We start from the raw sequence: 14,577 nt of genomic DNA on the forward strand, positions 1-14,577 counted from the left end.
GTTCCAGTTTGTTGTCAAAATCTGATGCAACATACCAGAGTATAATTCTTTTTGTGACAGCAGACATTTTGGTTTCTTTGCATGATATCCCAGTCGACTCGAATGCTGCCACCCCTATTGAAATATTTGTATAATAACTCAGTATGAGGTCATATGCTACATGCAGTTTGAATTCTGTGAAATCACTAAATTTTGCAGGAGTGAACATTTCAGGGATTGTTGCATCGTGAATGTAGTTATCACCTGTAGATGGCGCTGTTCATATGCAATGTACTTCCAGATCAGTTTTATACCTCCTTTATGAACAAGCCATGCATGGCACAGTCCCCATTAGTTATCAAATTTAAGATATATACTTTTGTTTATAGTAATATAGCTGGAATATAACCATGATAGGAATATAATTTTTAACATTAAAATGATTGACATTTGTATCTGATTGTCAAACAAGTACATGTCCATATTGAGAGATATATTGCTCTGGAACAGCATTCAAAATCAGCTATTTTGAAATATATATATATATATATAACATGATGTATGACGAATATATAAAATTTTAATATTGATTAATATTGATTAATAACTGATTAGTCAAAGCATTTAAAAGATATGGCTCAAGAAGCCCAATCATTACGCACGCACGCACGCAGGTCAACACATAAATCCCAGTTTTCGGAATGCGTCCCAATGGGGACTAACAAAGACCTCATTTGTATGCTTCACAGGTGTAAAATGCTGGCTGGAACTCACCTTTGTAAATGGAGATTCACATCATACTTGTGGCATTTATCTGACTATCTTGTAAGAACTAAATAAAATAACATCCCCTGTACATGTATTTAATCATTAATTGCTGTTAGTTTTGGTATCTAGTGTATGAAATTTAAAAAAAAATCAGATTGGATGTCTAATTGCACAGCCTTGCTCCAAACTCTGGCAGAAATGACCAGAGTTCTAACTTCGATAGGTAGTAATTCAAGAAAGGCTTTATACAAGTTTGTATTTGCAATAGCGACTGAAGATCACAATCATTCAATTCATACACAGCGCCCTCACACTCATTAATTTATAATTGACAGAGCATAATTGCTGAAAATTGTTTTTATTATATTTACCCCCAACCCTTCCAATTTGCTAAGTTGTTCTAAAAGCATGTCAACATTGAATCTATGAAAATATCCTGGCAACTCAATATTTCACAAGATCTGCATTTGAAATGCAAGTAAAGCCAGTACAAGTGATATGTAGAAAGTAATGCATGTGAAACTATACTTGACTACACACTGTGCACAATATCCCTGCAAAACATGTCTAAATAGGTACTATGCACAATATATCCTTGCGTTACCTGCCTAAACTGGTACTATGCACAATATCCCTACATTACTTGCCTAAATGGGTACTATGCACAATATCCCTACATTACATGCCTAAATGGGTACTATGCACAATATCCCTACATTACTTACCTAAATGGGTACTATGCACAATATATCCTTGCGTTATCTGCCTAAACTGGTACCATGCACTGTATTCCCACATTACCTTCCTAAATGGGTACTATGCACAATATCCCTACATTACCTGCCTAAATTGGTACTATGCACAATATCCCTACATTACTTACCTAAATGGGTACTATGCACAATATATCCCTGCGTTACCTGCCTAAACTGGTACCATGCACTGTATCCCTACATTACTTGCCTAAAATAGTACTATGCACAATATCCCTACATTACTTGCCTAAATGGGTACTATGCACAATATCCCTACATTACTTACCTAAATGGGTACTATGCACAATATCCCTACATTACTTACCTAAATGGGTACTATGCACAATATATCCTTGCATTACCTGCCTAAATGGGTACTATGCACAATAACCCTACATTACCTGCCTAAATGGGTACTATGCACTGTATCCCTACATTACTTGCCTAAATGGGTACTATGCACTGTATCCTTACATTACTTGCCTAAATGGGTACTATGCACAATAACCCTACATTACCTGCCTAAATGGGTACTATGCACTGTATCCCTACATTACTTGCCTAAATGGGTACTATGCACTGTATCCCTACATTACTTGCCTAAATGGGTACTATGCACAATAACCCTACATTACCTGCCTAAATGGGTACTGTGCACTGTATCCCTACATTACTTGCCTAAATGGGTACTATGCACAATAACCCTACATTACCTGCCTAAATGGGTACTATGCACAATAACCCTACATTACCTGCCTAAATGGGTACTATGCACTGTATCCCAACATTACTTGCCTAAATGGGTACTATGCACAATATCCCTACATTACTTGCCTAAATGGGTACTATGCACAATAACCCTACATTACTTACCTAAATGGGTACTATGCACAATATCCCTACATTACTTGCCTAAATGGGTACTATGCACAATAACCCTACATTAGTTGCCTAAATGGGTACTATGCACAATATCCCTACATTACCTGCCTAAATGGGTACTATGCACAATATCCCTACATTACTTGCCTAAATGGGTACTATGCACAATAACCCTACATTACTTACCTAAATGGGTACTATGCACAATATCCCTACATTACTTGCCTAAATGGGTACTATGCACAATAACCCTACATTACTTACCTAAATGGGTACTATGCACAATATCCCTACATTACTTGCCTAAATGGGTACTATGCACAATATCCCTACATTACTTGCCTAAATGGGTACTATGCTATTAGTTCCAATGTTTATCCCCCTCCAACCTATGAGCCCATGTGATTTTTTAAACTGATAACTTTCGAGAGATTAAATGCAATATTAGTGAAAGAATCCATCTTAGATACATTAACAGATCGACAGTGTTGATCTGCTAATGCATCTTTGGCCATAGCACTACATTGAATACCAGTACATAAAATAAGTGCATAAATCCCAGGGCTGTATTGCTATTTCTAATAAAGGCACGTATAGTGATAACCTGTAGTCTACCCGATTCCCGAATATAAGGCACTTGTCAGCAAAAAAAAAGCCATGAAAAAACTTTTGGCAAAATATATCACACTTTTGGAAGACGACAGTGATTTTGTCGCAGTGACCACACCCTGGCAGTTTTTGGCTGCTGTGGTCATTTCAGGGTCTTAACAAACTATACCTTCACCATAAAACCAAAGTATTGTTCTACAGTAATAATAAGTGTGCTTTTCTGGAAAGGTGGCTGGTTACAGGATTCCTAAGATCTCTATTGTAACATGATATAAACATCAAAATATATAGCATATTTCACAGTGTTACCACTTGGGCAAATGTTTGTTTGCTGCACTACATCAAATTGACCATAGAAGTAGGATTTGATTTTTTTATTATAGCATGACAGAAATTTGTTTTAATGTAAGAATTTTGTAAATAGAAATGATGGAAGTAATTTGAATCTTATTCTATGAGGAATACACTACCAACCAATTTGTAGCCATCTTTCCAGAAATAGCGAATAAACTGTACATTTACAATAACTAAAACAATAACAATAACAATACTAACTACTGAACGATATTTACATCTTGTGCTTTTGAAGGTAAGTACGAGACTTTGAATTTGAAAATAAAAAATGTACACGCCAAATATACACATCATACAAGTAAATAAAGAACGCACTGACATCCCTGCAATCCCTATTTATGGAAGTATGAAATGACCCACATCAAATGCATTATTAGATCATACCATTTCAATAGGGATACAAGAGGTATGCTGGAGTTATGCAAATGTACATAAGACAATAAAATAAAAATCATATTTCCTCTACCCAATGCAAGGGAGCTAGTAGAGTGAAAACACAATTATACAATTCAAAAAATTAATTAACAAACTTGATGACCCAAAATTAATTGCTGTATACAATAATAGCATTTCACCAAGAAATTTGATCATAAAATTTAAAAATAACATGACAGTAAAATTATTTTCAAGGCCCTGAATGACAACTTCATGTCTAAAAATAAATTTGCATAGCCAAGGAAATGATATCGATATATACCTTCACATGTCCATTAAGTTAAATACTGCCCTTCACAACAAGCAGCATGTATCAATAATGTATTTGGCTTAATAGTATCCAGGGTATACTGGCCTCAGAATGAGAGTTATAATGATTGTAAATTGTATTGAAAACAAAGGTTTATACATATCTGTTCTGACCTCATAAATATTCATAATAAATATTGTACACAATAACAAAATTAGCATTAGATTCTTTGTTATAACAAGTGTCTAATCCATAGTAAATCTTATTAATACTTAAATACAAGTAAATATTGTATATCCACCAACAAAATATTATCCCTGTAGAATATATATCAACAAGTTTATGAAGATGAAGAAAAAATAAAAATTGAAAATCTTCTACAAAAAAAATTGCTGCTTTATGCAAATCAAATATAGCAATCCTCAAAATTATATAGCACTCCTCAACTAAGTCAAAATTATATAGCACTCCTCAACTAAGTCAAAATTATATAGCACTCCTCAACTAAGTCAAAATTATATAGCACTCCTCAACTAAGTCAAAATTATATAGCACTCCTCAACTAAGTCAAAATTATATAGCACTCCTCAACTAAGTCAAAATTATAATATTGTCCAATAAACTACTCATCCAAAACCTCACCCATGGTTTCAACAGGTAAGTGACCTTTTGGAGCCAATACGAGCCAAGAAATCTGAACTTCCCTCCAAAAAAATGCCCAGGATGGGATATTGGTCAAATCCTGAACTAAGACAAAATTATATAGTACTCCTCAACTTAGTCAAAATAATATTTGTTCTAATGTGAAAACATGATTTAAAACTAATTTGGTTAAAATTTAAAAATAAAAGATGTTGAGAAAATTAAAATAGAACAGATGTACTCTTCATTCTAGTATAACTTATAATAACACATTTTACAGTTGAAATTTAAAAAAAAAATGCATTTGCTTTGTATAAAATTATGTATTCATATTTCATGAAAGGTTATGCCAAGTCATGTGATGTCATGTGATCAAAACTTTACAGAAAGGTCACAAATGCCAAAATAAACATTTTTAGGTGTTGAGCAACAACTACAAAACACATGAGGCAAAAAAAGTGCAAATATCAAAAAATAATATTTTATTTTTAGTTCTGCTATCACCTGGTGGCTTGCTTGACAATTGTGAGAGTTACCTTACCAGGTGGTAGTTTCCTCAATTTCTGCCAGGCTTCAAAGTGAGTTTTATTGGTCACGTCTTCACCATTGATTTTAACTAGTATGTCACCAACATGAAGCTGACCACACTTGTCAGCAACGCCACCTATGATGCATAGATAATAGAAATGAATCAATGAAAGACAACAAATACATCTCCAATAGAACTGCTGCATGGATAACAATAGAAATGAATCAATGAAAGACAACAAATACATCTCCAATAGAACTGCATGTCATTCAGACAATGTTTATGTTCAAGTGTTAACAAGTCAGTTGAGGGCATATTTCCAGTAGAGAAAATGAGGTATACAGATATAAAATCAGATGAGATATAAATCAACTGGAATACATTTGCATCAATTCAGAAAACCAAGATTTCAGTTGTGTGATGCAAAATACACAGCACAAATGAAATACACTGAAATCAATGCAAGTTGTCCTGATTGCCCATATGAAAAACATTTATTGGATAATTTGTGATAATGAGTTGTCATGGAAATGCAGAATAATAATGAATGCAAATGAGTTGGCAGTCGGAAAGAATCAAGATCCCCAATGCAAGAAAAAATTCACTGTGCAAACTTTAGTTTAATATTAGTGCAAAAAATTTAGTATGAAAGCTAATTATGATTATGACACACAACTTACATGATCTAGTTCAAACCAGAAGAGCATTCAGCTAGCATGATGAATGAAACATGCAACATGATTGAGTTAGTAAAACAAGCAATGTCAGAATGATCATTTCAAAATGCTACATGACACACTATAAATGATCATAAACTGGGAATACCAATGATTTATTCATAGAAAATATTGAAATAAGAGTACAGACTAAACTTAATGTGATTTAATATTTGTTTGTGGTGCATGTGGTGTTAATAATAAAGTTAACTATTCTAACTGATGAAGTAATTAGAGTTAGACTTGAGTCTTTTTGTAAATGCATTGTTAGTATAATAGACAAGTTTATATTAAAGATGGCTTTGTTGCTTTTAAAAACATTGCCAATTTGTTTGAGTCTAATACCAAAGATAATATGTGGTATTTCAAAACATTATCAAAACTATTGGTTGTAAATGGCTTATTTTAGCAAACGTGAAACCATATCAGCAAGAAAAATAGGCCAATGGCCTGTTGCTCAACGGCTATTGTACAAAAGATTAGTGCTGTATATGACAAATACCCCAAAAGGCAGTGAGTGAGACGATAATTAATGCTAAAAATGGAATTTTTTACAAAAATAACAAATATTCAATAAAATTAGAATCAAAGAGAGCTTAAAAAGAACTCAAGCGTGTTGAGAGAATAACATAACATGATATTTGCAATTATCTGATTTCGTAATACATGTATTAAACCAAGTTTTGTTAATAGCACCCAAATAGCTTGAATTTCACTAGCTGATTATATTCGTGCACAGACAGACAGACAGACAGACAGACAGACAGACAGACAGACAGACAGACAGACAGACAACCGATGCAGAACAGAAACCCATCTCATAGGCTCAGCGGACCTACGTTTATAGTTTATAAGCATGAATCGTAGAAAATCAGTGATAAATGGCTGGGGTTTGATTCCTAGAATGAACTCTTGTGGTATAATCTTATACAACATCTGGGAATACACAGTTTTATTTGACAAATTTTACTGATTGTTAATATAGTCACAAAATGCTCCATAAATTAATGCAGGTGTTGTAGGTGACCTTTTAAACACTAGGTCAAAAGACACCACAAAGTGTAGAATGCTTGTGCGGTCAAAATAGTAAAACATTGATACCGCAGTAAAACATAAGGTAAGAATATTTGAAAAGACTAACTAACTACACCCTAAAATGAATAATTGCAGAACAAAATAAAATAATAATTACCTTGGAATATTTTCTTGATAGTAATTGGGACATCTCCTTTCAAGGAGCCTTGTCCACCTTCCAAGCTGAACCCAACACCACCAGCACCATTCTCTAATTCCACTATAGTAAATGTGCTGGATTTATCAGGTTCAGGTTTTACTGTGAAGATAACATTCAAAGAATAAGCTGACAATCATGAAATCATATCAAGACATTTTTTAAAAAAAAAATACATACACTTATAAATATATAATGCTTCAATGGCATAAATGGATTCAATATGAGTTTGGTGAAATAAAATAACACCAAAATAATGAATCTTGGCAGTGACTTTGGCCTTCCCATTAAGTCTATAGCAGCTAGTATTGGCTCATGCAGTCCTTGTCAGTGGAGAAACATAAATTTTTTTTTTTTTTTTTTTTTTTGGAAATGAAACACTTGCAATAGTGCATTTTTCAACCCAATTTTGCTCAACAAAAAAAATCTGTACTTTACTTTAATGATGACACACTAAGTAATGATAAATTAATTTGGTAACTGCTATTCAAGCCATGATGAAAACAAAGGAGGCATTTTATTTGTAATTACCAGTCTGAGTGTTTGAAACACAGTAGTGTTAGTGAGATGAGAATATCAAAACACTGGCTAAATATATCAATACCTTCTACTTTGCTTAAGGGCGACTTCTTTGATACTACCAATACAACATGGCTGCGATTGGTTTTAAGATGACTCACAGACTTGGCATGGGTGATACCATCAAGGGATTTTCCATTAATGGATAACAGTCTATCTCCAGGTTGTAAGCGGCCATCTTTAGCAGCTAGGCCTGATGGGAAAACTCTGTGGACCTATTGTGAAAACACAATTCTTGTTATTCACTGCATGAATAACATGCAAGACAATACCAGTGGTTCTTTAGTTACATTTAAAAACAAAGTCAATTACAATCCAGTGATTTTTGTTGGTAATAAATATTTATAGCAACTCAAAACTAACAATGTTGCAACTGCATGTTCACATGTTATACTGGTAATTAGAAGGAATTTTCTTTGGAGGATGAAATTCAAACTTATTGCGAATGCTATATTTCTACGAGATTGAGTACGATCACTTAGTTGATCACTTACTGAAATATCTTTTACTTCTTGATCACTTCCACCAGCCAAGGTCAATCCTAAACTATGACTTTCATCTTCCTTGTGTAAAGTAACAACTATTAAACTATCATCGTTCATTTTCTCAATACTCTGATTGGCTTCTTCAATCAACATCGCCAATTCACTGGTTGTCACTAAAACTGTAGATCCACCAGAGCTTTCAGACAGTCTACTTTCATTGTCACTACTTCTTGGACTATCTGTGTACATATACATTTCACAACTATTTAGTGTAGACCTTAACCAACTGAATACTAACATTTTATACAAATTCTTTGTTAATTTATTCCCAAATGTACATACAATTTCTGACAAAACATTAAACAAATTATGCAGGTTTTTTTAATTTATGAAAAATTACAAAAGTTGACTTTGGCATTCAAAGGATTTATAAACATTTGGAAAAACAATTTTTAATAATCATTTTAGTCAAATATGTAATTGCAAAAATCAATAACACAATCTTTATCACAGGATGATTTTCAAAAACAATGTGAATAATGTGATCAGTCACAATTCTTATGGTAATGTACTGTAAAATGACTAATTTTCGCTGGGTTTAAATTTTGATGATTTACAATTTCGGGCAAATTCAGTGTGTTTTATATTCACGATTTTATAATTTAGATAATGTGTTCTATGCTAAATTTTACATATTCACTGGGTTTTAATTTAGCGCATTTTCCAGTCAGCGAAATAAGCAAAATTAAAACCCAGTTAATAATTAACCCTTTTACAGTAATTGCATCACGAAATATTTTAGAGCATCAGTAAAAAATATTGGCTTACAGAGCATTGAATGTTCATTTTATACATAAAATTTGAATGCATGTACTGACAGAAATAACTAAAAAACAGGCATACCTAAGAAAGATCTTCTCCATGACTTTGGTGATGATCTTGATTTGTCATCCTCCAGCCCAATCCCATCAGTATCACTACCAAAACTATGACCACTTAGTGGACGATGTCTGGTATATGGCAATTTAGGAGAAAATGAGGGACCATCATCAGAAACTGCTGTTCGTCTCCATGGTCGGTTGTTTGAGAGAGGGGTAGATGTTTTGATGGATGTTTCCTCGCTTGTAGAAATAGGATTTGATGACATTTTTCCTTTTTGTATCGAGTCAAGTGGTGGAGAGTGTCTTGTATCAGTTTGAGAATTGGCTACGGTGACTAAAACTGGTGACAAAGGTAGTGAATAATTCTGGGTTGTTGATGAAATTGATGACATACTTGAATCTGACTCAAGGGATGATACAGAATCAGGTGTTGTAGACGTTACTGGAGGTGATACCAATGGGGTTGTTGAGATCAAAGTAGAAATGTTCGACTTTAGTGGTGTTTTGATGGATGATGTAACATGATTATTTGCAGCTTTAAGTTCAAAGCTGTCATCTACAATTGACTTAGAATCTTTCCGTATAGTTACATTTGCTAAACTGTATTGTTCAAATGGTGATGATGCCAAAGAACTGTCATCACCAGTTGTCGGGGAAACTGGTGTATCCATCTCACTTTGCTTAGTTTCCTCGTTAATCAAAGTAGGAATTTGCCCATCTAAATTACATTGCTGCTCTCCATGTTCTGTTTTATCCTCAGTAATCAGGTCTTTCACAAACTCTGCCTCAGTAACAACATCTTTCACAAATTCTGCTCCATCAGTGGCAATGCATTCTTTCACACACTCTTCCTCAATAACAAGTTCTTTCTTATACTTTGCCTCATCAGTGGCAATGGATTCTTGCACATACTCTGCCTCAGCAGCAATGTCCTTGAGAAACTCTGTCGCAGTAACCTTGTCTTTCACATACTTTGACTCGTCAGTAGCAATGTATTTCTTCACAAATTCTGCCTCAGTAACAATATCTTTTACAAACTTTGCTTCATCAGTGGCAATGCATTCTTTCACACACTCTGCCTCAGTAACTCGTTCTTTCCTATACTTTGCCTCATCGGTGCATTCTTCCACATAATCTGCATCAGCAGCAATGTCCTCGAGAAACTCTTCCGCAGTAACCTTGTCTTTTACAAATTTTGCCTCATCAATTGCAATGTATTCCTTTACACATTCTGCCTCAGAAACAGCAGATGCTTCTTCTTGCACCTTTGAAGAATCATTTTCCAATTCATGGTAGATAATGTCTTGTCCAACAACATTTCCTTCCATGGATTTTGAAGGAAAGATAGGTTTTGTAGCAACCTCAGTGGCTGGAGATGTCATGAAATCGAGAAAAGAGCTGCTCAGTGTTTTTGGTGGTGGATGAACTGAAGGTAATGGAGGTGGTATATCATCATCACTACCATCATCATCATCTATTACATCAGCTATGTAAATGTCAACAGTTGGTGATTCTAATGACTCTATAGGCTGTACAATTTCACTTTCTGGTAAATAAGGAAGTGAAGGAGAACCATTCACTTCCGCTGGTATTGCAGTATATATTTCCATTGGACTAGAATGAACACTATTTGGAACTAAAGTATCAGACTCAAACTGGAGAGGCTCAGGAGCACCTTGGTCAACTGGTAATTCTGATGAAACTGTTGGTATATGTGTTGAACTATTGTCTATGCCAATCACAAGGGAATTAGCTTCTACAAGTCCAGATTTGAATTCTTCCTGAAAGTCGGGCTGATTTTCATCTTTTAGGATGTGATCCTTGATCACCCTGGGAGATTCTTCATTAATGTAAAATGCATCTCTTGGCTCAGCTGGTTTTTGTAAATTCAAATGATTATCTTCCAAATGAATAATTTGAGGTGGCAATGCATTCGGCAATGGCGGAGGAGGCTCTAATGGTGTTAGAGAAGTCACCTCAGGTTCATCAACAAACTGTTCAAATATTTCCTCTTTTTCTCCCTCCACTTCATCAAATATCTTAACAATAGCTTCAAATTTCTCCACTTGTTCATCTGCATGTGATAGTACAGTTGTGTTGTCTATATTTGATGTTGGGTCTGAAATGGTTTCAACTAAGTCAGGTTTTCCAAGTTCATCTACACAAGTGGATTTCAAATGTTCATTTGGTGGAGTTGAGACAATGTTATAAGATGATGTGAGCTCAGCATTTTCACTTGCTGGTGATGACCAATTTGGTTTTACGATTGGTAAAGATGGTGTCTTACCGTTCTCATTATACAGTTTAGTTACAAATGGTCGTGAAACTACAGTCTTTGCATTGAGATTTTTAAAAGCAGTGGATGGATTGAGACTGTTTTGGTTAATGGCTGTGTCTGAACTTGGTGATTTCTCAAATCTATCAATTAGTTTTTTGAATTTTAAAGGTGCGTCATCACTTGAGTTAGCATCTTTTGCACCTGGTTTTGATGAAGGGCGTGGTGGAACTCTCGGTGGAATTCTTGGTGGTCGAACAAGCTCATCTTTTGAATAATCATGTATTTTCTTGTCACTTTCAGATTTGTTCAAAGTTGTTTCTTCTCCAAACTCTTTGTACCTCATTATTGGGAAACTATGTCTCTTTGTAGAGTCTGATGGAGACCCCTTAGGTTGTCTGTAAAAGGAACTTGGGGACTCCTTAGTACTCCTTGAAAGTGGAGAAGGAGACTCCCTGAGATTTCTTGTAAATAAAGATGGTGTGCCTGTTCTAGGTAGAGTGTTACTTTGACTGGTAGATGGACTTTTCCTGGGTATTGTTAGACCTTTGAGTTTGGGAGCAGCAATGGCAGTTCGTGGACTATTTTTACCAAACAAAGGTGAACCACTCTTCCTGAGAGGTGGCGCGAAGGTCCGTTGCGTACTAGAAGATGTAGAAGATGAGTATGTACTGTCAGAATCACTCAAAATTTTAGACTGTTTTTTAGAAACGTCAGCAGCAATTTCATCCTGTGTTAGCCCAGTTAGTTTGTCACCAGCATTACTTAGATTAATTTTAACTGATGGAGTTTCTTCTTTTCTTTCTAATGGTTCAGTAGCATGCATTATGGGTGACATTAGTGGCATGCTAAAATGTTCAGGTTCACTGGGTGATTCTACTACAGGAGGGGGTGGACTGACACTTGTAGGAGGGGACTTGTTGACAGCTACAGGAACTAACTCATCCCTTATGTTATCATGCACGAGTCTAGAATCAATATTGTCACTTACACAAGTAGCTGAAGGTGTCATGAATGGTTCCAATTCATCACTAGGAGGAGTTGACGGCAAAGGTGGTGGCACATCAGAGATTTCAAAATCATATAATTTCAGGCTATCACACTCAGCATCTATCTCTGAAGAAATTGTCTTCTCAAACCAGTGGGTGTCAGACGGTAGGCTAGTAACTGGAAGTGAAAAAGAAGTTTGCACAAATTCTGGAATTGGTGGGGGTGGTATGGTGGGTGGTGTCAGGTAAACCGTGGTATTGATAGATGTTGCCATGCTGCTACTCTCACTTGTGTCGAAGGTCAAGTCTTGTTTTTCAGTTCCAGGTGACAAAACTAAATCTGAATTCTCATTAAATTCAGGAGCAAGCTCAAAAGTTGTGTTATTATCCTCTTGTTCACTTTGTTGTAGCAGGTCGGATCCTAAACTGTTATCAAGAGGACAGCCATTCACCAGTTCAGCTGACACAGAAGAGCTTTCATTGACCCCACCATTTGATAGTTCATAGAAACTTTCCTCCACAGGCTGTACTTGTTCATGTAATATTTCCTCCACAGGGTCTATTTGTTTGGTTACTATACACTCCAAATTTGGAACATGTTTGTGAAACAATTTCTCCAATTCAGGCGGTGGAGGTGGTGGTGACGGTGGTGGTAACGATGATGGAGGTGGTGGTGATGATGATGATGATGGTGGTAGAATATATGCGTTTTTGTCATTTTCCTCAATAAAGATATTAACATCTGCACATATAGGATCAATTTCTGTGTCGCTTCCTCCCAGAAATGTTTTAGGAGGAGAGATTGGCTTAGCATAGAACACTCCCTCAGTTTCTTGTTTAAATGCAGACACTTTATTCCTTTGAATGTCTGGTAACACAGATTTGGTGTCTTTAGTAGAATCAACTGTACTATCCTGTTTTTTCAATGAACTATGACGATTAATTGGCGATTGATTTCTCGTTCTTATAGATTTATTATGTGGCATAGATGGTAGCTTGCGCCTTCCAACAACATCACCAAACACAGACGCTTGACCCTGTACTGTCATAACACTGCATTCCCCCTCCCCTTCAAACTCTTCATCAGTTTTTGGTGTTGATGTAAGCAATGTTTTAGGGGGTGTTTCATTCTCATATGGTATCTGACTGTCAGTTTTCATTGACGTGTCTTTGAAAATCGTAGGGGGTTCAATATTTTGTGCTGATAGATTGTTATTGGGTTCCTTTCCAACACTGCTTACATGACCCACATGTAATGTTCCTGGGATTGAGTAGTCCAACTGATGCTTGAGTATTTCCATTTTTTCATCCGGATTGGTAGTAAATTGAATGTCAAAAGAATTCACATCTGGAATATCAGTGAGCAGAGAACCATCAGGAAATTCATGTCCATCTGGGGGCAATCTTGGAGTCAATGGTGTGACATCACTGTCAATGGAATCAGATTTCTCAAACTTTTTACTATACTTTTTAGCAGAAGAGTCAGCCATGTTGTCAGACCTGTGACGTGGATTGATTTCTGAGTAGTTCACATCAGTGATACCAGGAGTGGTGACAGATGCAGTATTACGATTGATTGATAGAGGTGTACTCTGTGTTGTCTTTATCACAGTTTTAATTACAGATGTTGTTTTTGGGCTTCCTGGTGATTGATCATTGCCAAGTTTCTTTTGTTTCACTGGTTTTGGTGGCACAGGAGGTGGTTTAGGCTTGACTGTACTGCTGTTATCTAATATCTTTTCTGTTGAGTAAACAAATGGAATTATTAGTTTCAGTTTTGGTGATGTCAAACAAACCACATCTTGATGCACATTGGGGAACAATACTAAACTATACTTTTCTAAAAACATACAATATTACATGCAACATATTAACCCATGTTTACATTTCAGATGACTAAACCACACAGTGAAAGTAAAATTAAGGAATGTTACAAGTAGCCTACTGTAAAAACACTAATTACTCAATGGTTTTTAATTTTTTCTCTGACAAGTTTGTGTTTGCTCAAAACAGTGAAATCAGTAATAACCTGAATTTACCTTTTATACTACTAAACTTGAAAATGACAGAAATATTAAGGAATATTACAAGTAATTTATTAACTTGGGTTACCTTTCACATCAAATTAATATTACATGTAAAATATTAATCTGTGTTTACCTTTCATACTAAACCATAAGTGACGGAAAATAAAACAATATTTATTGTATTAACATTA

At 35.2% G+C, this 14,577-nt stretch overlaps 1 protein-coding gene across 1 annotated transcript in view; it reads right to left on the reverse strand.

Annotated features, from left to right (window-relative positions):
* Window positions 1-1,089: 1,089 nt before the first annotated feature.
* LOC100370705 (uncharacterized) overlaps window positions 1,090-14,577 on the reverse strand; it is a 28,653-nt gene continuing 15,165 nt past the window's right edge. The window contains exons 5-9 of the mRNA XM_006815333.3: window positions 9,118-14,100; window positions 8,224-8,453; window positions 7,755-7,944; window positions 7,112-7,252; window positions 1,090-5,338 (exon numbers count right to left, since the gene is read on the reverse strand). Coding sequence (XP_006815396.3) covers window positions 5,175-5,338; window positions 7,112-7,252; window positions 7,755-7,944; window positions 8,224-8,453; window positions 9,118-14,100 — 5,708 coding nt within the window. The 3' untranslated portion in view covers window positions 1,090-5,174. The remainder of the gene's footprint in view (window positions 5,339-7,111; window positions 7,253-7,754; window positions 7,945-8,223; window positions 8,454-9,117; window positions 14,101-14,577) is intronic.

The sequence above is a fragment of the Saccoglossus kowalevskii genome, chromosome 13, assembly GCF_978046115.1.
Source record: "Saccoglossus kowalevskii chromosome 13, keSacKowa6.1, whole genome shotgun sequence".
Taxonomy (NCBI): Eukaryota; Metazoa; Hemichordata; class Enteropneusta; family Harrimaniidae; genus Saccoglossus; species Saccoglossus kowalevskii.